The sequence below is a fragment of the Ammospiza caudacuta genome, chromosome 12, assembly GCF_027887145.1.
Source record: "Ammospiza caudacuta isolate bAmmCau1 chromosome 12, bAmmCau1.pri, whole genome shotgun sequence".
Classification (NCBI taxonomy): Eukaryota; Metazoa; Chordata; class Aves; order Passeriformes; family Passerellidae; genus Ammospiza; species Ammospiza caudacuta.
Genome location: NC_080604.1, coordinates 2,112,545 through 2,135,746, shown reverse-complemented (window position 1 = coordinate 2,135,746; position 23,202 = coordinate 2,112,545). Strand labels below are relative to the sequence as shown.

The following is a 23,202-nucleotide window of genomic DNA, read 5'->3' as shown; positions in this document are numbered from 1 at the left end:
TGCTCGGTGCAGGGCAGTGCTCACCGCAGGGCACAGTGAGCAGATAGGACTTAGACACTTATTTACGTGTGGAAAAGCCTGCAGGAGTGCGGGGAGAGCTGGAGCTGCCCACACCATCCTGCTCCGGCTCCTGACACACGGAACAGGGGAGTTAGGCTCGGATTTAGGAGATTTTTGGGGCGATTTCCACGCGCTGGGTTTGCAGCTCAGCGTGTCCCGCAACTGGAGGCGGGCATGCAGCGCTCCCTGCCTGTGGTGCTGCTCCCTGCCTGGCCTGCGCCGCAGCTCTCGCTTCAGGAAGGCGACTCACAGGCACCCTGGATGCACCAGGAGCTGTTTCCTGGGGGCACCGTGCGGCTCACGCAGGAGCTGCGGGCCGGCGAGGGGAGGGGAGGGCACCGCGGCCCGAACCGGGGCCGGGGCCGGGCGGGAGAAGCCGTGAGCGGCGTTACTGCCGAGCGCCGCCCCGCGGGGCCCCGGGGCTGCGGGCCCGGGTGAGACCAGCCCTGATGGGGTGTGTCCCTGTCCCCGCGGTCGCTGCGAGCCAAGCGCCGCCCGGTGGGGCTGTGGGGCGGTGGGGCCGTGTCCCGCCCCGGGGCGGGCCGGGCGCTCGGCGGTGCCGTCACGGAGCGCCGAGCGCGGCCATGAGCGCGGTGCTGCTGCTGCTGCGGGCCCTGCGCGCCGCCCGGCCCCGACCCCGGCCCCGACCCCGGCCCCAGCCCCAGCCCCGGGCCGGCCCCTCCGCCCGCGGCCTGCGCACGGCCGCGCCCCGCCGCGCCTTCGCCAAGGAGCTGTTCCTCGGCACCCTGCGCAAGGTGGGTCCGCGGGCGTGCGGGTGGCCATGGGGGCGGCCCGGGGCCGGCCGTGCCCGGGGGTCGCTGCCCTGGCACAGACCGGGGGCATCGCCCGCCTGGGCACCTCCGCAGCGCCGCCAGGGCCTTTTCCAGCTGCTCATCCCAGCCCGGGGCTGCGGGCCCTGGTGTGAGCCCACGGCAGGGCCCGGCCCCGGCCTGGCTGTCCCGCAGCCCATGGGTCTCTGCAGAGCTCCGGAGGGACGGGAGGCGTCTCTGTGTGTCCCGGTGCCCTCAGCTGGAGCCGGGTTAACTGAAGGGACCCTTTGCACACAAAACCCACGATGGAGCTCAGAGTGACCCCAACAACCATCAGGCCAAGAGCGGGGCTCAGCCGCAGCCCCCTGTGCCTGCCGGCCCTGCAGGTCACCGCACACACGCGTGGCACTGGGCACACTCTGGGCACACTCTGGGCACACCGCTAAACCTGGATCGCTTCATCCTCTGGTTGTATTTAAGGATCGAGGCTTCATGTAGAGCTTCATGTAAGTCTTAGCCTACAGGTTTGATAGGAAAGATTGAAGTTCTTGTGGTGCCTTTAACTGGACAAAGAAGTTAAAGTCTGAGACAGAACGCTGTATAAAGCAGAGCTTGTTACTGTAAGGCTTAGAATGTGCATTTATCAGAGATTGCAGGGTGAATAAAGGAAAAGAAGGAATAACTCAAATACACTGAAATGAGTTGAGCAGGAAAGTCTCCTGCAGCAGGGCTTGTCAGGTAAGGTGTTACAACAGGCAGCACTCAGGCTCCACTGTGTTAAACCCCTCTTCAGATATGTCTGGGGTGTTTTTTCTCTCAAGTTTCAATACAACAGCTTTCTGAAAACCTGTAGCATTTCCCAGGTCCTCAATTTTTGATGCTAATATTATTACTCAGATTATCATGAACAGATTTCTATGAACAGAGATAAATTCTTCTGTTTGAAAGGGGAAAGGCAGTAAAAATCAGAAGTGTAGCCTCCCACTCCTTGTGTTCCGTGCCTGGATTTTTTTACCAATTCAAACGTGTCAGGCTGTGGTGCTCCCAGTTCGTGGCCAGAACACCCTGGGATGATAAGGAGTGGTGGGACTCACTCACCTTTGTCCTCGAGACATTACAGGTGAAATGTGCTGGGTGTTTGCAAGGGACACTGTTCACAGGCTGAGCTTTGTAAACATTAAACTCATTTTTTATCAATCCCTAAATAGCGTTAAAGCTCGTGGGCAATGAAGCATTTTTGGGTCTTTGTAGTTTTTAAAAGATCTCTCAATTTCTCCCTCATATTTCTGTTGTTCAGGTAACACCCTCTGGTCTGGTTTTGGTGGGTAATAAAGTTGGGTCCTGAGGAGCTCTGTTTCTGTTTCAGAACATTTTCCACAATTCTTAATTTGCACGGTATTTTAGAGTCTTTGCAAGGCATATCTCCCATGACTTTTATTTCAGCTGCATGGCTCGTGTATTAAAAGTTATTAAATAATTCTCCTATTTCAGGAAGAAGTTTTTCCTTACCCAGAAATTAGCAATGAAGAACTGGCAGAAATCAACCAGTTTGTGGGGCCTGTTGAAAAGTTCTTCAATGAGGAAGGTATATTATTGTGTTTTTATCCATGCAAGTGATTTAGAAATTACAAAATTATTTAGCTATAGCAGTTGAATAAGATTATTACACTTAAAACATTTAATTTAGTTTATGCATTTATTGCTGCTCACATAGTGATGCTGATTCTGTGGCACGTCCATTTATGGCTTTTTTGGGAAGTATTTCGGTGCTGATCAGAAGAATTAAATCTCCAAAACAGGAAAAAAGCCAAGGATGTAAAAGAATTCTGGGATAAAGATAGGATTTGAAATTGGTTTTAGCTCAGCTGAATTGTGTTTCTAACCACTTAATATATTGTGATTTTTTATTCCTAGTTCTGATTCCTAGAACTTTTAAACTGTCCTACTCTGCTAAAACTGACTGTGGCAGGAGGCAGCAGAGATACTCAAAATTGCTGGCTCATTGAGGAGTTAGGAAAAATCAAAAGCAGTTCTGATTTTTCAGCATTAGAGTAATAATTCTGTTTGGGAAAGGCCTTATTACCCATCTGCATTCCATGGAGCATTGCAGGGTATTCCTTCCATTAGTGCTGCCATGGATAAGCCAATTCCAGAGCAATTGCAGAATATTGGTTGGCACAGACAGCAATTTCTGGGGCAGTTAAACAGCATTGTCTCAGACTTCCCATTGACAGAGGTTTTTCCAAACACTGCAGGAGTTTGGAGAAGCCAGTGATTGTCACACGTCACAATTTGTGAGGTCCAGATGATTTTAACTGTAAAATTGTAGTGTTTCTCACTGACAGTAAATAAAGAATTTATTCAAATTACATTTTTTAATTCTTTACCTCTGTGAGGGAACGTGATTTATGGAGTAAACAGCCTGAAGTTTAGGGAAGGAATAAAAGGGTCAAATTACAGAGTCTGGATAAAATAGGATTCCTGTTTGTTTTCACTGCCCTGGTACAGAACAGCTCTCTTAATCCCCCAAGAATCTAAAAACTCCTAAGAGCAAGGTTTTCTAACTACCTCATTTATGTTGGTTTTTTTTTTTTTTCCTTGTATTCAACTACCTAGAGTTGGTTCAGATAGAAAATCCTGGAAATGCTTTGCTTATTACAGTCTTGGAATCTGCTGGCATGCAGAACCAGTAGAAATGTTTGAGAAAATGAAATAAATGCTGGATTTCTCCCACTTCCAAGTCTTTTTCCTGAATGTTCTAAGGACAAACAGGAGAGTCAGACTGAAGCTAGAAAGAAGAAATTCTTGTGAAGGTGGGGATGAAGAGTCTCATGAGTGACCTTGGCCCTGCTGGGGGAATCCTGCAGCCTCCCAGGTGCCCTGGGCACTGGGAATCACAGTGTTAAATGAGAAAAATTCTGTATTTGCAGTGGACTCGAAGAAAATTGATCAAGATGCAAAAATCCCACCTGAAACCTTACAAGGACTGAAGGACCTGGGTCTGTTTGGCATGCAGATTCCAGAGGAATATGGTGAGTAAATGCCACAAAAGAGCACCCAGAGCATTTAGGGGTGCATTTTGTGCCACTTTTGTAGCTCTCCAGTTAAAGCTGCTGCATTCCTGTATTTCTGTATTTGAAATGGGTTTTTTTGGGGGGGAGAGGGGCACAAAAAATGCACTAAAATAAAACCTGGTGCCTGTTCCAGGTGGGCTGGGCCTGTCAAACACCATGTATGCACGGCTGGGAGAAATCACCTCCCTGGATGGCTCCATTGCAGTGACCCTGGCAGCTCATCAGGCCATTGGGCTGAAGGTAATGCTGCTGCTCTGGGGCCAGGATTCTGCTCAGATTGCACAGAAAAGGTGAAGTGAAAAATGTGGGGCTTGGAGGGAGCAAATCAGAGTTACTGGGGAAGCATAAATCAGGTTGTAGGTGTCCCCAGCAGCCTCTGCCACTGGTTCAGTGTGAGACAGAAAGGCTGGATAGGAAGCAGACAAGAAAGTTACTATTAGGATAATTATTCTTAGGAAAACTACTTTAAATGAGTCCAAGTGGTGATTTTTTTTTTTTTGTTCGATTGACCAAATTTGTTTAAAGTAGCTAGAATAAATAGAATTGAGATAGAACATCAGGGAGGCTCAGGTGATGAGGAAGGAAAGAATTCAGAAGAGAGCAACTTTGGCTGGCTGGGGCTGCGTGTTGGGGGGCCTAGAGGAGATAATTCATCTGAGAGCAAGTGTGTCAATTTTGAACTTGAATACAGCCATAGGTTTTTACCTTTAAGTGGTGGATGGATGGCAGAAAGAAGCTTGAAACCACACTCGGTTTGTTATAGCAAGAGAAAATTCCTCGTGGAATTGAGCACAGAGTGCAAATGAAAAAATACTGAAATGAAAAACAACTGAAAAATAATACAGTCTGATGTTTATTAATCTGTGTCTTGCTGTGCCATAATACTTGCAGATGAAGCTTTCTGAACATGCTGGAGCTTCTCAGCTCCCTCTCTTTTCCCCAGGGTGATGCTGCAAAGTTTCCTGTGCTTGTTTCTGCAGGGGATCCTCATAGCTGGCACCGAGGAGCAGAAGGCCAAGTACCTGCCCCGCCTGGCCTCGGGGGAGCACATTGCTGCCTTCTGCCTCACCGAGCCTGGCAGGTGCTGCTCCCCTCACTGCCTTACCTGCATTGCTTCACACCTTGATCTTCATTATTTGGGGCCCATGGTTTCAGTATATACATCTGTGGTTTAGTTTTCGTTTTTAAAGAAACACTCCAATTACTCTTTCCCCAACGTGCTGCTTTTGGCAGTGTCCATGAAATCCCTGACTCTTGTTGTTCCCATCCCAGGAATTCATTTGCTTAATTTTTTCCATGAATTGAAAGGATGCTTTGTGCTATGTCAGGAATAATGTGCTGTGACTGTTCGAGGATGCTTTCAGTTCTTATTCAAAATATAAAAGCCTGTTTTGAAGGAGCTACCAAAACCAAAAGGAAGAATTTTTGGCGTCACTTAAGTGAGAGGCTCATTGTGTATTCACATATCTCAAAGTGTAGTTCCAAAATGTTGCTGTTGTGCCATTCTGCACATTCTGGTCAGGTCATAACCCTGATAATATGGTAATGAGAAGAATTGTCCCCGCAGGTAACTTTAAGAGCTGTTCAATCTAGTTAGTTAAAAGCCAAAATTGATATGCTGCTATTTAAGACTGGCTCCTTTTCACAGAATGGGAAGAGGGGGAATATGCAGTTTTGTTTTTTTAAAGCATGTTTATATCTTTAAACATTAATAACTTGTTTGTTTTCTAGTGGGAGTGATGCTGCATCCATCCAGACAAGAGCAACCCTGAGTGAAGATGGGAAACACTTCCTGTTAAATGGCTCCAAGGTACCCACTCACAGACTGGGAACAGGGAAGGGCATTGTTCCAAGCGTAGGAACTATCCTTGACTTTTGCATCAGTCTGGAATTGGGAGGTTTCCGAGCTAGAGGAGAACAACCCTGTCAGAAAGATAACCCTTGTTGGTTTAGGCACAAAAGGAACAGAAAATTATTGTTAGAGAATTACTGCATTAAACTCCTGGTAAGAAAAATAGAAAACTACCCCAGGTTCCTTCTCTATTGCCCACTTGTGTGTTCAGCTTCAGGGAGGGTTGGTTAGTTGGCAAATCAGCCCCTTCCATGACAGCTTAGGTAAAAGGGAGCCTAAACCTGTATTTGGCATCTCTTCATTCTTCAGGCTAGATTTGAAAAGAAAACTTGATATTTAATTAGAAATAGGTCTAATTGGAACCTTTCTGTTAAAGGAAACAGTGACAAAAGCCAGTTTTGAAGAAATCAGAGATGTCCTGGGTGCAGCAGTATCGGATGCATTGCAGACTGGATCTGTAGTTGTTGATCCATTTGTGATGTGAAGAGACCCACCCTGGGGGAGAGGCTGATCAGAGAATTTCTCATCAGAGTTAATTTTTGGGCACAGGCTTTGTCCAGTCTGCATTGCCCCTGTATCTTTCATGTGCCATCAGCAGCAGGAGGCACCAGTGTTTGTGGAAATGCACTGTGGATTTTAATTTAATGCATTTTGATACTACATTCTGGTTTTAAAGTTGCTCTAAACTTAGCATGTGTGGTCAGCTCTTCTCAGAAATGTGCTCACCCTCATTAGAAGTGAAGGGAAGGAGCAGCAATTTTTTCAGCACTCTGTTCTTTGCTCAGCCTGTTACAAAACCCCGGAGAGCTGTGCTCACAAAATCAGCACAGTTACACTTCTTACACATCTTCCCTCTCTCAAAACAGGTCTGGATCTCCAATGGTGGCCTGGCCAGTATTTTCACAGTGTTTGCCAGGACAGAGGTTGTGGACAAGGACGGGCAGGTGAAGGATAAAATCACGGCTTTCATCGTGGAGCGGGACTTCGGCGGCGTCAGCCACGGCAAGCCCGAGGATAAACTGGGCATTCGAGGCTCCAACAGTAAGAGCCACCTGAAGTTTTTAGCAGAAATTGTTTTAATAGTTTTATTTTGGTTGGATCATCTGAATTCAGAGGCAAATCAATACCTATTCAATGTTACAGTTAAGTTTCATGTTTCTTTAGCTGGCTTTTCCTAGAAGTCCTTCCTGACACAGGGTCTGAAATAAGAAATCCATTTTGTGGAGTTAATTCACTGTGCAGTGAAAGAAATCATTCAGAAGATTCAGTGACCATTAGATTTTATCTAGAAGTCCAATTTCTTCAGCTCTTCTAAGCTTTGTAATGATTACATCCTTTCACCATCTTGGTGACTGTTCAGTCAGTTCCTTAGAACTAAAAATAAAGACCAAACTGTAGTTCTCTGTTTACACAGTGTCTATTCATAACATTTTAAACATTTTACATCAGTAATTGATGTCAACTACAGCCTTTTCCCACGTTCTCACTTCTTTGGCAAAGCATGTATAATTCTGTCATAAGCAATCCATTAGGAAGACTTCATTTCTTGCTACAAATAGTAACTTAAGTTCCTGAATGTCTTTTTCTGCGTCATATTTGATCAAGTGTCAATTCTCTGTTTCAGCCTGTGAAGTGCATTTTGAAAACACCAAAGTGCCTATAGAGAATGTAATTGGAGAAGTTGGAGGGGGATTTAAGGTAAGCAGTGGAGAATAGCTACTGGTGATTTGTAGAAGCCTGAGGGAGGCTGTTTGCCCCTGTGCTGAAGTTTCCTCGTGGGTGGTGTGGGCACTGCCACACTGCAGGGTACAGGAGGACAGAGTCCCCCACTGATCTGTAAATTGGTGTCACTGCACAGTGCACAGTGTGCCATCACCTCAGATTTATGTGGTTTTCTTCTTCTTATTGGGCTTTTGGTTGTTTTTGGTTGTGTCCCCTCAGAAAAGGGAGTGACTGCAGCTGCCCTTCTGCCCTCAATGGAGGACAGGTCCTCTGCTGGTTCCACAGCAGCTTGAGGGAAGGGAGACAGAGCAGAGAGTGCCCAGGGAATGCTGGAGGTGTGCCCAGCTCCAAGGTGCCCTGGCTGGCAGCTGCTGCCCCGGGGCTGCACTGTGGCACAAGGAAATGCTGGCAGCACCCCAGCAGAGAAAACCACACATGGCCTTGCTGTGTAACCTTTCTCTGAGAGTGTGACCTGGGCATTTGCAAAACTGCTCTTACTCCTGCTCATTTCCTACTCCTGCTGTAGCAGGCAAGTCCAGGCCTAAATGCCAAATGAAATAATTTCTCTTAATGTAGTAGAGATTAAAAGAAGATTGTTATGGTGTCTTCTGACAAGTTAAAATGTAGGACAGTGACTTCTTTCCTAACAGGCTTTGACCTGAGTCACCCATGTTGAGAAACAACACTACAGACACCAGACTCCAGAATCTATTTTTGTACATTATTGGTCTGTATTTCATTTCTACACCTCCATTCTTGTCCCTTCTGTGATGTGTTGCTGAAAGGCATCTGAGGCAGAGAGCAGCCATCACAGGTCAGCTGCAGGGGGAAATATTGTGGTTTTCTTCTTCATCTGATGAACTGGAACAGTGCTGTCCAGCTGGAATGTTATTTACCAGCTGCAGATAAATGCATTTTTATCTACATTTTACCTTCATGTAATTAGAATAGAGTTTATTTCCAAGTTCAGATATAAAATTGGATGTAATGAGTGGCAGGAAAAGCCCAGTTTTGAAGCATTTTCCTTGGGATGCTGAGAGCTGTGGTGGCTGATGTGAGGGCACTTCCCAGGACTGGCAGTGTGTCCCAGTGAGGAGTGAAATCCAGGGAACACCGAAGCAGGAAGCAGTGACCAGCGTGGCCTAGGGACAGTGTGGCCTGAACCCCATCTGTTTCTTCCCAGGTTGCCATGAATATCCTCAACAGTGGAAGATTTAGCATGGGCAGCGCATCTGCTGGAATGATTAAGAAGTTGATAGGTGGGTGAATTGGGTGCTCTGCATGGCTGGGTGCCAGCAGAAACTGCTCTGCCTGAGGCAGATCATGCAGGACATTCAGAGTGGGAACAGGAGTCCTGACCTTGTCATAACACACTTTGAAATCCTTAAAACACTCAAATATGGTTTTGAAAAATAGTTACTAAAAGCTTGCTGGTAGAGGTTTTGAAATAAAAGTTTTTCTCCTTTTGTACAGTGTAGGTTCAGTTCATAGAGTGGGAGGTTATTGCCTCTGTCAGACTTCCCTGAGGTGAAATGCTCTTCCCAAGAAAAAAACCTCTGTACTATTTGTTTTTAGAAGGTGTAATCTCCCCTAGAACCTCCCACCTGAATAACTGGCTCACAGCTTCACACAGTAATTAGGACTAAAGCTGCTTTCTGCCAATAATTAACCAAAACAGTAACAGAAGTCTGTCTAATCAATTAGCACCAAAATTGATTACTTCCCTAAGAGTACAAGTTCACACTTCTGGTTCAAAAGCCTTTGACAGGCTGGTCCCAGACTTGATCAACACCATCAGTGTGAGGGTGATTTTCACAAAGTGCTGCTTTGGAGCAGCCAGGGGGCTCCTGGGCATGGACTGGAGTGACTCCATCCAGGGAAGGACACCAGCAGCTGGAAGGGTCTGTCACAGCCCCTCTGAGATTTGATTTGTTTTTCTTTCTTTAAAGAGCTGACATCAGAGTATGCTTGCACCAGGAAACAATTCAATAAGAAACTCAGCCAGTTTGGATTAATTCAGGTAACAAAAATGAAACACCTAAATCTCTATGCTAGGTGCCAGGACATAGATTGCATTGGGGGTATTTTGGCTGTATTCGTTTAAAGGATTTGCTAGAAATTTGTGTGAACCTGGTGTTGACTTCTGTACACCAGTCTTTGAAATGTCCAGAATGATAAATGTATAAAAGTATTTTCTATTTATTGTTGTTTTGAAGTGGTACTTTTTACTGATTGATTAATTTGATGATGTAAAACACATAAAAACTGCAGGTTTTTTAAAGTTTGAGGGTTGATTGTGGACTTTTGCATCTGAATTTCTGTATGATTCCTCCCATTGCTGTGTGGCAGGAGAAGTTTTGTTTGATGGCTGTGAAAGCCTACGTGATGGAGAGCATGGCTTACCTGACTGCAGGCATGATGGACAGGCCAGGCTTCCCTGACTGCTCCGTGGAAGCTGCCATGGTCAAGGTACCCAGGGCTGGCAGAGGGCTCAGTGTTCAGGCTGCAGAGGGCTGAGGGCTCAGGGCTGCATTTGGACAGATGACAGAAGCACTGCAGCCAGGGGAAATGACAGGTGCTGTTCTGTCTGTATCCCACAGGCTCACACTTGTGCCAAACAAAACCTGCAGGGAACAGGTTGGGAATGTCACAGCCCCTGAGCTGGGGTCTGAGGGGGCCTCACACGAGCACAGGGACACTCAGTTACACTGGCCAGGCTGCTGCTGTGCCAGCTTTCTCAGGGAGCTGGTGGCACAACAAACCCTTGGAATATCGAGGCTGTGGCTGCCAGGGTGTCCCTCATGGTCACTGCAGAAAACTCCTGCTCTGGGCTCCAGCCAAGCAGCTGCTCTGCCCGTGTGGGGTGCCCCTGTCCCTGGAATGTGCCCTTTTGGAGAGTGCCCTGTGGTTGCATCGCTGAATTTGGCAGCAACAAACCCCTGAGCTGCAGGGACACAGCTCCAGGACTGGTGTAACACACAGAAAACACTGCAGCAGTGTCCTGTGGGTACAACCCCAGAGCAGGGCATCCTGTGTTTATTGCTGATTTGTTATGGACTCACTGCTGGTCAAACCCTGTTCCATGGCAGGTGTTCAGCTCTGAGGGTGCCTGGGCCTGTGTGAGTGAGGCTCTGCAGATCCTTGGGGGCCTTGGCTACATGAAGGATTATCCCTATGAGCGCTACCTCAGGGACACCAGGATCCTGCTCATCTTTGAGGCAAGTACCAGCATCCCCTTTTCACTGCAAACTGCAGCTCACACCTCCTGTAAAGGTGAGCAGAAACCTCAGGTTTGATTGATCAGGACTTTGTTCCTTCAGCTGCAAAGTCTGTACAGTAAGACTGCAGGACTAACCTTGTTTTCTTTGGAATATCAGTAATAGTTCCCTGTAGTAAAATAAGCTATGATGGCTTTTACAGACTGACCACAGTGTGAGTCACAGCAGTGACCTTTCCTCTTGTGTGCTTCTCACAAGTGAAGCAGGGAAACTCATAAAAGATAACTTAGACATTTAATTAACTTATTGAGGGACATTTAAATTAAAAGAAGGGTTGGTTCTGAAGCTTGTTCTCTTTCCAAGCTGGATTGTCAGTGGCCCATCATGTGCACATCAGAGTCATTGCCAGACTTGATTTTAACTCAGCTCATTTTGAGTAGTTCTACAACTGTTCAAATGTTCCTTCACTGGAACGGTGCACAACATTTTTAATCAAAATGCATTTAGTCTGGTTTCTTTTTCATTGGGGTATATTTGTGTGTTTAATGATGAGGAGCTTGACTTCTGCAATGCCCCATGAAATCAGAATTAAAACTGAGATAAAGCAAAAGGCAGCAGTTTATGGGTGAGGAGAGTCAACATGTGATACTGCAGCAGTGGGAAGGGCACAGGGGCACAACAGACCTGCTTGGAAAACACTCACTCTTGTAAACTCTGGTTACTCACCTGTCTCACTTTCTCTTCTGCTTTTTCCAGGGAACCAATGAAATCCTGAGAATGTACATTGCACTGACAGGCATGCAGCATGCAGGGAAGATCTTAACGGACAAAATTAAGTATGTTATTATTTATTGTTAATAGATTTAAATAAACTAAACAGAATCAGATAACTTTATAGATGAGAGAAGAAACTGCAGGGAAAACCTGCAGTATTTTATATTTATTGTCTGTAAAAGTTCAGTGTTACAGGGGCTCTTTGTCTTTTTAATAGGATGGTTCATAGATTTAGGAGTTGAAGCATTTAATGCATTTTATCTTGGACTTTTACACAAGCAGTAATTATTTCTTTCAAGACCAGTAATGAATATTTTGTGTCTGAATGAAGTTGTATTGGCACAACAGCTGCGTTGTGCATATTGAGTACTGGTCTCTGGAGCTCCTTGTGGGTGTCTTTGAGAGCAGCTGATGACTCTTGAGGCTCCACAGTTGTTCTCCAGACTTCACAGTAATGCAGTAATGGATCAGGACGTGGTAATTCATGGACAAGCTGCAGGCATTTTGCTAAAGCATTTGGAATTCCAACTGGTTGTGTCTGAATCTCCTGGAATTTTTAACAGCCATTCTTTCCCCATCATTTCAGAGCAATCAAGAAAGGAAATGTGGGAGTGGCGCTGGGGGAGTTCATGACCAGGTTACAGGACAGCCTGGGCAGGAAAGTGGATCTGGGGCTTGTAGGTCACCATGGGGTGGTGCATCCCAGCCTCCAGGTAAGGGCCTCTCTGCTGAGCTCTCATGTTTGTTCCCTTTGCTGCTTGCCACATTTCATCTCCTGTTCTGCAAACCAAAATGTGTGCTTAGGGGCAATGGGATTTCCCAGGGTAAGCAGATGTTGGCACCATGACAGGGTAGGATGTTACAGGTTATTGTGTAGGTATCAAGAGAAGATGAAGGCTGCTCTAAGCCTGTGCTTATACCAAATCCAGGTTTAGATCCAAACAAATTTAGATAATTTGTATAAATTGAGGCTTCACCATATTAAAGTGTCTGTAATAGCTGCCCTTTGTTGTAAGGCTAGTTACAAAACAGGAGTTTTTCCTGTTTAATTGGAACAGAGTTCCAGGTAAGAATTTCTGTGAATTACACCTACACATACTTGCTTAATCACTTAGGAAAAGGTTTTTATGACCAAAAATGAATGCTCTGTTAATAGCAAAAATATAAGGTATATTTTTCATGGGCTGTTCTGTTAGTTACTTTTGTCAGCGTGAGCCTATATTGAAAAGTTACCAAGAGTAAACTCCAGAAAATTTTAATGGATGTTTGAGAGAAAAAATAGTGCCTGTCTGGCTTTCAGCAGCAACGTGGATGAATGTTAAAATGAGAAAATCCAGTGTCCTCTTTAAATGGGATGGGGGTATGTTCCTTTCCTGTTACAAGACTACTCAAATTGTTCTATTTTGTGTTCTGTTTTACAGGAGAATGCCAAGAAACTTGAAGAAAACGTTCATTATTTTGGAACTACAGTCAGGGGCCTGCTAAGTAGGTTTGGCAAGGTAACTATTTATAAACTGTTGTCTTTGTTACTGAATAGTTTATCCTTGGGGCCCTACTGGAACCTGTAGGGGACTGAGTGTGGCAGGACCAGCACTTCCTTCACACAACACCTTCTCACTGGGTGTGAGAAAACACACTGACATTCTGTACCTCAGTGTAATGGAGAAGTTACGTTGTTAGAGCCAAAACCAAAGCACCAGCACCCTCAGGGAATTGCTTGTTTTCTTCTCCTCATATAAGCACAAATCCTGCTGTTGCAGGCATTTAGCAGAGTGGTTTAAGGCACACATCAGAATTACAGTTTTACAAGCAGACTGTTAAAAGGTGCAGCTTAGTAAGCCCAAAACTAACTGATAATTTCTGACCTAGTCTAGAACCTGTTTATGCAAAGTAAAGCTGGACCTAAACACGAAGTATGGACAGTGATATTTGGTTGAAGTTTTGAACTGACAAACCACAAGCTAATAATGATTTTCCCTCTCCCAGACAATAGTGGAGGAGCAGCTGGTGCTGAAGAGAGTGGCAGATGTGGTGATTAATTTGTATGCAATGACTGCAGCCATCTCCCGGGCCAGCCGCTCCATCAGCATCGGGCTCAGGAACCATGACCACGAGGTGAGTGTCCCTCAGCAGCAGCCATTCCCCCTCAGGCTGTGCTCCTGGGAGCAGGCAGGCTGCATCTCTGGGGAATTAGAGCAAACTCTCCCATAATAGTGCAGCAGAATTTGGCTAAACCTGCCAGAGTGCAGAAGCCTCTCAGGGGCTCTGCCTGTTGAGCTGCACACTCTCAACATGTTTAAAATACTTCTTTAACACATACACAGACATTTAGAACCTCACCACAACTCTGCACATTCTCTCAAATCTGTTAACACCATGCAGTTCTTCCCAAGCTCTTTCCATATAATCATTAATAATAACATATAAGCACAACAGTGTTTGGGCAGCACAGTTCAGGACAGGGCAATGCTTATTTTGTAGCTCATGAAAAGTTTAATGGCAACGGTGTTGCAGGACAAGCAAATATGCTCCAGTTCAGTGTTACAACAAATCCAACCTAATGAAGGTTTGGATTTGGCCGTGAAACTTTGCTCTTTGTGTGAGCCCTGTTCTGGATTGATTCCCAATCAGTCTTGGAGCCAATTCTGGGTGAAGGCTCATCCCAGCCCTGAGCGTTGGCAATTCTGGCCTCAAAGGGACAGCTGAGGCTGCAGTGCATATGACTGGGCATCAGGGCTCTATTATCAAAGGGCTTTGAGAAGTTTAAATTACTGTGTTTTTTCTACATGGTTTTCTTTATGAAATTCATTCACTATTTTTTAAATCATATTTTCTCCTTTTCCAGGTGCTTCTTACAAATATCTTCTGCACAGAAGCGTATTTCAAGAATAATTATGCCATGGCTCAATTAGAAAAATGTAAGTACTATAAAATAATTCTTACACTCTTCTGTCTTTCAGACTGTGATCAAAAGAAGTTGGGTTTGATGTGACAAACAGAAGAGTTTTGCTCTGCTTTTAATTCAAACAAGCGACAGAGCCGGAACCTGTTGAGAAGAGTTGCTTCACTTCATAGCTAAAGCAAACTGCCAGGGTTCTTTATTGAGCAATATAAAATCTATATTTTATGTATATACTCCTGACAAGTCACTGATAGAAATGAGAGATTTGGACTCTTTGGGAAGTACTGACCAGCTGTGCATTGGCTCTCCAAAGCTCAGTCTGTAATAATCAATCTTTTTCAGAAGACAATGTTCAGTTTCTTCCTGGCACTCACTCTTGCATTTGTACTCAAAACTACTTCTTGAAAGAAATTTACAACGGCTCTTTATGCTCCCTTAGATGACTTTTCTCTCTTTCTCCATAGATGCAGATGAAAATCTGGATGATTCCATTAAAAAAGCTGCAAAGCAGATCCTGGAGAAGAGGGCATACATCTGCTCCCACCCTCTGGACAGGACCTTCTGATCCCTCCCTGACAGCAGGCACTCATCACTGGCAGTCAGGGAGGAATTTGCTGCAGTTGCAGAATTTGACACATTAAAACCATGTTTTCAATGTCTTTACTAATTGTAACTTGTATAAAATAAAACTTCTTTCTAGCCACTACTTCATAGGAACAGGATAAACAAAGAGATTTAATTTAAAGCTGAATTGATTTTGTTAGATGGATAGATGGATGGATGGATAGATAGATAGATAGATAGATAGATAGATAGATAGATAGATAGATAGATGGATATATATATATATGTCAGTCCCTCTTGGAGCTGGATAAAGACAGGGAGGGGAGGTTTGGATGGGGAGATGTTTCTTCCCAGGGAAGGGACTGTGTGGTTTCTCAGTATCTTTTCACTTCAATCAGCTGCTCATTCACTGAGCAAGTCTGAAAGACTTGGGCAATCAGAACAGTTCTGCTTTGGAGGCCCCTCCAGCTCTCTTGTCCAGCAGCACCACCAGGACACTGAGTCCCCAGTGTCCAGGGAGCTTCTGCTGTCACCCTGAGGGACACCATTGGTCACTGACGTCCATCGGGCCTCTGAGCCATTGACCACAACCCCCTGGATGTGACCAGCCAGGCAATTGCTCGTTCTCCAAACTGTGCCTCCATCAGATCCACAGCTCACCAAAGGAGGGACAAGGATGCTGGGCAGGGCTGATGTGTCCAGGGCATGGCAGAAGTCCAGAGTGGTGGCATCTCTAGCTCTTCCCTTGGGCACTGAGGCAGCCACTCCATCATGGAAGGGCTCTGGCTTGGTCAGGCAACACACACCCACCCTGTGCTCTTCATGGTTTCCTTTGGCATATGCAAGCATTGAAGAGGTTGGGTGGTTTTCCCTCCTGTTTTATTCACTGTGTCCTGTGAGGACCTCAAGAGGAAGCAGTGCCTTAAATTGCACATGAAGAGCAAATGGTGAAGTAAAAGCTTCACCTTTCCTATGAAGCCAGAGGACTGTGTTAGCCATGGCCTCCCCAAGGTGCCAAATTTCCAGCTGGGAAGCTGCTGACAGGAGGGAATGTGGCACTTGTCTCCAGGCAGACTGGAGGGACTGGCAGAGGGCAAGGCAGCATGGCCCTTGCTCTGCGCCTCTTCCTCCTGCTCCTCCTGGCCGTGGCCCTGCCTGCCAGGGCTGCCCAGGCTGCTCCGCTGCAAGCGCGGCCAGCAGGTGAGCCGGCAGCCTGGCTCCCCTTTCCCGGGACAGCGCTCCCTGCTCCCCGGGAAGCGCTGGGGATGGTTTTCCCCAGGCCTTCAGGGAGGGTTTCCTCTGGGGGAGGGAAAGAGGGCCTGGCGCAGTTCTGGCCTCAAAGGGACAGCTCAGGCTGCACTGCACATGACTGGGCATTAGGGCTTCATTATCAAAGGGCTTTGAGAAGCTTAAATTACTGTGTTATTCCTACATGTTTTCTTTTTTATGAAATTCATTCACTTTTTCTGATTTGGTTTTAAAAACAATTATTTTCCAGTGCTTTTCCCATTTATTTGATATAGTAAATGATAGCCTAGTTATTCCATGGTAGAATTAGAAGACTGTAAGTATTGTAAAATGGAATAATTTTTACACTCATGTCTTTCACAGACTCATGAAACTTATATTGGTTTGATGCGACCAACAGAAGAGTTTTGCTTTGCTTTGCTTTTAATTCAAACAAGCAGCAGAGCTGGAACCTGTTGAAAAGAGTCTCTTCACAGCTAAAGCAAACAGCCAGGGTTCTTGTTCTCCAGCTCTGGGCAGGAAGATCAAAATCTCTCAGCAGTAAACACTCCAGACAAGTAACTGCTATAAACTAGGGATTTGGGCTGTTTGCTCCCTAAGCCCTGAGTTCCGCAGAGCTGCAGCTCCCTGTTCTCTTTGCAGACAGGGGCTGCCTATGGATGACAGTCACATCTCTGGCCTGGTGCACGCCAGGTCCACACTCGAGCTGAGGGATCATCCTTGCACGCCCCATCCTGGAAGAACCCAGTTCATTGATGAATCTGACACAGTTTTATGCATGGCAGCAAAGGAAGGCAAAATAAAGGCTGGAATTGGTATCATTCCAACCACTTTACATTTTGTCATGTGTAATGGAGACAGGAACTACAAGTTTCCTATTCATGCACAATTTGCTGTCTGAGAGCACTCAGTTCTCAAAGTCACAGGGCCTTGTGGGTCTGAGATGACTTCAAAAACAACCTTCATGTGAAACACCTGTGTATCAAAACTTCACAATACAAATCACAAGCTGATTTCTGTTGTTAAGTGAATGAAAAAAACTAAACCAGCACCAACACAACCACAAATCCAGAAAAAGTTAAAAATCAGGTGAAGGAGGCAGAGATCCAAGAGCAACAAATGGGCAGAGGAACTACAGGACTACAGAAAGGACAGATAATAAGTGACTATGGCACCAACGCCTCAGGGAATCTGAGATACTGTTCTCACCCTTCTGAAATAATGTGTCATAAAAATAAACTGAAAATCATTGATTATGATTGTGATAATGGGAACCTCCATGTTTAGCTCTAATAAATCCATTGTGTGTGAGTTCTGTTTTCCTTGTTAAGTCACATCATCTAGCAAAGGGGCTTTTCTGTCCAAAGAAAAACACTGCAGTGGAAAAGCTTGGAAAACATTAAAGACAAGAGCTACAAATAAAGTACTTTTTAAAAATACATTTTTTGGTAGGTTTGCTATTTGTTCATGGGATTTGGGTCTGTCTTTGAAAGCAGCCCCTTAGATGTTAATGCACACAACAAGACATTTCTAAAGGGCTGCCTTTGCAAAAACCCTGCCAATTTGGTGATGCAAGACAGAAACAGCTTCCCTTGGGCTACAGCTGGAAGGCTTGGAAATGTGTTCCAGAAACTCATGATGGGACAAAGTCTGATTAACACAATTTAATGTCATGAAGTGCAATATATAAGTTATCCAATAAAATAATCACAGTATTTAAATGACAAGCAGTGGGAAAGGGCTGTGCATTGGAATGACAGGAAATAGACACAGAGGCATGATGGAGAAGTTTCCCAGCCCAACCAGACCAGAGGCACAGGGAGCACAAATGGACACAACCAGGAGGCCCAGCAGCTCCTTGCTGAGGGCCCATTTCATGCAAGAACTGGCCCTCAGAATATTAAACAAAATAAAAATAAAAGGGTTGGGGGAGGCGGCATTGAGGTGGCCTCACAGGTTCAACTCTGCACTCTGCTTTTGTCACCAGCATTCTCTACCTGTTTGTCACCAGTTCCTCTACCTGTTTTCCTGGAGAATTTGCAGTCAACAGAGCTTCAGACCCTTTCATCAAATCAGTCTTAAGGCCAGCTTCAGGCTGGGTCATTCATTTAGACTCGAGCACCGACTGGGGTCCAGGCAACAAAAGAACATTAGCTGCAGGCCACCCATACAGCTTTTCATATTAATGAGCACAAAGCCTTTATTTCTGCAAGCTCAGGGATGCTGGGGGGATCTTTGCACCATCAGGCTGAGGTACAAGGCTCGGGATCAACACAGCATTGTGGTAAAGAGGGGAATACAGGTGGGGACAATTCGGGCTGTTAGCAATGCCCCCAGCCCCTGATTAGGGACATCACAATTGCTTTTAGAGCTCCTAAACCAGCTGGTGAAAAACTGATCTTCTTTTCTCACCCCCTGCTCACTGACAGACAAGTGGAACAGAAAATCTGCCCCTTCCTCCATTATCTCTGAGCATCAAAGCAAAGAACCAAGGAAAAAAACAACAAAAACAAAACAAAAAACCAACCAACTAAAATACAAGTAATTTTTTGCTCAGGCTGATTTTTTTAAAGAGCTTTGTAAGACCGACTGTGCCAGTGCTGAATTAAGAGTGTCACATGTTATGTGCCTTCCACAAAGTGTGGGACAAGCTGCTGCCATGCAAAGATGGGTGCAGGGTCAGACCCTCTACTTCAGAACCAGCCCTGCCTTCATAAAATTTCACAAGAAAACTATCAAGTATCTAAAATATGCAGTATTATGGTATTTTCTATTTTCAATATTGCCAGCACATAACTTAAGGAAATAGGTATTTACCAACCAGCACAGATGAAAAAAATGAACATGAAAAAAGGGCTTTTAAGGACATCAGAGTGAGGATCACCAGTCATTTTCCAGCTTTGCAGAGTTTCAGTTCAAATTCATCTGTTAGAATCCCTTGGAGCTTCTGGAGCTGCTCTTGGCCCACGTGTGGATAACTGGGCTGCTGTGGAGCAGCAGAAAACTTTCAGCTTGGTACCCATGCATGGGGTCTGCAGAATCTAAGCAGCATCTTTGTGGGCCAACAACAGACTGGAAAGGAAACACCAGCATCAGAAACCAGTGAGATGGAAAACTTCTGGCTGTTTGAGATAAAAAAATACCAGCTAAAAATCTCGGTGGCAAAGAACAACATTTCTCACAAGGATTCCAGTAGAATAAATGACACGGGTGTTGGAATAACAGCCAGTGCCCACAGCAATGACAATTCTTTGGAATAAAAGCCAGTGCACATTGCAAATACATTTCCCTGTCCTGTGGGCTCCATAAACTATGCATGAACATGGCACTTATCCTGAGTGCTTCCCAAAGCTTCTCTGCAAGAAGCACTGGAGAAGTGCATGGGGCAAGAGTTCTGCAAGTGCCAGGCTCCTGTGCAGCAGAGAAGTTGTAAAATATGAAAGATTCTTGCAACCACAATAAATCCATCATTTATGGCTTGCAAATACTCCAGCGAATCTCAGTTACTTCTGGGCGAAAACAAACACAGGGCAAACTTTCCAAAATATGGTTTCATGACAAAATTCCAGTTTGTCTGTTCCTGGTTGTGGGAGAAGGCAAGGTCACAAGCTGCCCAGCTCAAGAAAAAAAGGAGGTCTACACTTCCCTGTCATATTTTCCTACTGACAAAGGAATTAAGACCAAGAATTTGGGTAAATGGAGAAATAAAACTGGAGTATGGTTGAGGTTTTACATCCTAAGATACTTAATTTGCTAAAATACAAACAGTTTTGCTGTGCATGGATCTCCTTGCCAAACCTCTTTGTCTTCAAACTCCCTTCCTCCATGGCAGAACTGAACAAGCTCCATATGTCAGAGCATCAAGTTAAAAGCTCTTTGATAAGTTAATTTTAATGGATCCATTACCAGTCCACGGGGTTGCTGTCATGAGGAGCTCAGGTGGCTTTTGGTTGAGATCAAAATCAATGGGCCATTTGTCCCAGCTCCATCTGTCCTGTGACAGCACTGGCTCCACAAGCACACTGAGTCTTTTTGTGCCATTTCTAAATGAAAAATGAACCTCCTAAAGAAGCCAGGCAAAAATAATGAGAGAGTAGTCACAAAAAATAATGTAGGCAGTTTCCTGGGTATTGATCTAACAGCTACCACCTTCCCAAAGTCCAGGCTACACTAAACAAAGCTCTTTCCTCTGTAAGCAGCCTTTCAATTTGTAGTGTTTCATACACATGCAGAAGAACAAAAAGCCACTTCCACTGTACCAACATGAGCTGCATCTATGCAGTAAGTTGTGCTCAGTAGCTGACCTGCTGGTTTAGTTTTGAGGCAGTTTTAGGCAGGAGATAGTATCATAAAATTTCACAAGAAAACTATCAAGTATCTAAAATATGCACTATTATGTTATTTTCTACCTCCAATATTGCCAGTACATAGCTTAAGGAAAATAGGTATTTACCAACCAGCAAAGATGAAAAAAATTAAAACGAAAAAAGGGCTTTTAAGGATATCAGAGCGATGGCCACCAGTCATTTCCCAGCTTTGCAGGGTTTCAGTTCAAAGTCAATCTAAACAAGCCAGCATATATCTAGCAAGAAGGAAATCACAGTTCATGTCTGCTCCTAAACCCAACTTTGCTGTATCAAAGATGGATGGTATTGTTTTCCAGCTCTCAATAGATGTGTCATAATTTACAAATAAACAAAATATCATGCATAGAAATATTTCATAATTATTAAGATAGATAGTTAGATAGCGATAGATAGATAGATAGATAGATAGATAGATAGATAGATAGACAGACAAGTCAGATAGAGACATATGAATGCACTTGCCTGCATAACTTTGTATGGAAAGGGATGGGGAAGTGAGAGGTTATTCTCTTCCACACATGAGAAACAATCTTTTTTCCAGAAGAATCAGCTTCCTTCTTCAGTGACCACCAGGGTACCTGAAGACCCCACCAAGAAGGCCCTGTGATCCCAATGGCCTATGCATCCAGCAATTCAAGAAAGTAAGGCCTGCCTCTTAATACTACAGTGGTGTTAAAGACGTTTATTCTCAATTTTTGGTGACAAGAGGAACAAATTGAAGCCAGTTACTCTAAAATGCCTGCACAAGCACCACTGCAAACCACAGCCCAAGGAAGGATGAAGCCAAGGTGTCCCACAACCATGGCCCAAGCGGCCAGAGATCCTCCTTCAGCCCTGGCTGCATTGCAGCCCCACTGACCACCAAGAAGAAAAGGGCCCTACTGAGAGCAAGCAGACTTAACCCTCTACCAGGACACAAATTCAGAGGGCAAAAAATTAAAAATCCCCACACCGTCAGGCACACTTCCCAGTGAGAAGGGTTGGAACTCTCTGCCCCTCAACATTTCCTGGCAGGTTCCCAAAGGTAACGGGGATCCAAGCTGTGCCCTCCAAAGGAACAGAGCCAGCCCCCTTGAGTGGGAGAAGGTGCGGCCTCAGTTGCAGCCCCGGGTGCCTCCTGTGGGCCAGGGCACGGCCCTGGCTGTAAATGTGTTGGGCTGCAGCACAGGGCCAGGGCGGAGCTCAGCAGCCTCATCAGAGCCCAGGGCCGCGGCCCTTCCCTGCCTGGGCCCCAGCACTTGTTTTTAAAAATTTAAAAGTGTAATAATAATAAAATGGTTATAAAAATAGTAATACAATTAGAGTAGTAATAAATTGGACAATTTGGATTAGGGCAATAGGAGCCAATAGAAACAAAGAGTTACGGATGTCTGGGTACCCATTTTCTGGGCAGCATAAGCCCGAAAAAGGACCCACATTAACAGAAAATTTACCCTTAAAACCAATAACCTGTTGCATATTCATACATCTCGTACGTGATGCATAAATTCCATTCAAACACAGGATTCTGTCTGGTCATCATCAACTTCTTCCTCTTAACCTAATGGTGTTGCCTTGGTTATGTGAGGCACCAATAAATTCTCTTTCTCTGAAAGATTTAGGTGTCCTGTGGCTGCTATCTCAGTGCGAGTCCTTTCTTTAGGAAAAAAAGTATCCTACATAGTGCAGTTTCTATTCTAACATTTTGTTTTAACCTAAAACTATATTTACCACACTACTTAAGATAATTAATACAGCATTAAATTCTAACACAACACATAAAATATTCATTTTAATATTTGCAAAAAGCCAATCATGAAATACGCATTTATCACACCCCTCAAGTGTACCTCTGCTACATTCCTCATGAGGGATCCCTGCACACCTTAGGAGAGGCCAACTCCTTTGTTCTTCATGAGGGACCCCTGCACCCCTCACCAGGGACCCCAAAATATCCCTATGTGCCTCACGGGGCCCAGGCCCAGATGATGCCAGGGAAGGAAATGTGCCCTCAGCCCAGGGACGCTCAGCATGGGCTCCCCCAGCCCTCGGGGCCCCGCCGCTGGTCACAGCAGCCCCTGCCTGGCTCCTGCCTGCCCACACCGTGGGCATCCACGGCTGCTCCTGGGCACGGAGCTGAGCCAGTGCTGCTGCTGGGTGGGCTTTACTGATTCTACCACCTGGATAGAGCTGTGACATCTCCATTACTTTATTTGAACAAAAAACTGGGGACAATCCCTCCCCTGGCTGATAGGGCCTGCCCAGCTTCAGTTCTGGCTGGAGACCAGGACCAGGGGGCTCTGGGGCAGAGGGGCTCGTTTAGGAGGGGTGGGTTTTGGGCAGGCCTTGTGATGAGGTTGAAGCCACGGCAGGGGAGATGGGGGCAGACGTGGACAGGTGGGATAACAGGTGGGGAGCACTTTGGCTGAGGTTTTAGGCTCCTCTTCTGTAGATGCACAGGAGCACCTGTGGAGAGAGGAGGTGGCTGAGGCCCCAGCTGCCAGTGGCACACAGGGAGCCTCCTGCACAGCAGGGCCCAGAGCTGGCAAGGCTCCCCAGCACGGCTGGAGCTGCTGGCACAGCTTGGCCCAGCTGCACAGCTGTCCCTCAAGGCCCCGGCGAGCAGGGCACGGCTCTGGGCAGGCTCCCTGGCCAGGAGCAGGCCCCAGAGC

The 23,202-nt window shown here is 45.6% G+C and overlaps 1 protein-coding gene across 1 annotated transcript; it reads left to right on the top strand.

Moving 5' to 3' along the window:
- The first annotated feature begins 667 nt into the window (after nt 1-667).
- Nucleotides 668-15,102, top strand: ACAD9 (acyl-CoA dehydrogenase family member 9). The gene is made up of 18 exons (XM_058812862.1): nt 668-815; nt 2,322-2,415; nt 3,761-3,862; nt 4,038-4,144; nt 4,885-4,985; nt 5,636-5,714; nt 6,623-6,797; nt 7,381-7,454; nt 8,662-8,737; nt 9,428-9,498; nt 9,828-9,947; nt 10,568-10,696; nt 11,453-11,532; nt 12,057-12,183; nt 12,892-12,969; nt 13,457-13,585; nt 14,316-14,388; nt 14,837-15,102. The coding sequence occupies exons 3-18, from the start codon at nt 3,841-3,843 to the stop codon at nt 14,935-14,937; spliced, it is 1,542 nt and encodes a 513-aa protein (XP_058668845.1). The 5' UTR covers nt 668-815; nt 2,322-2,415; nt 3,761-3,840; the 3' UTR covers nt 14,938-15,102.
- Nucleotides 15,103-23,202: the final 8,100 nt, after the last annotated feature.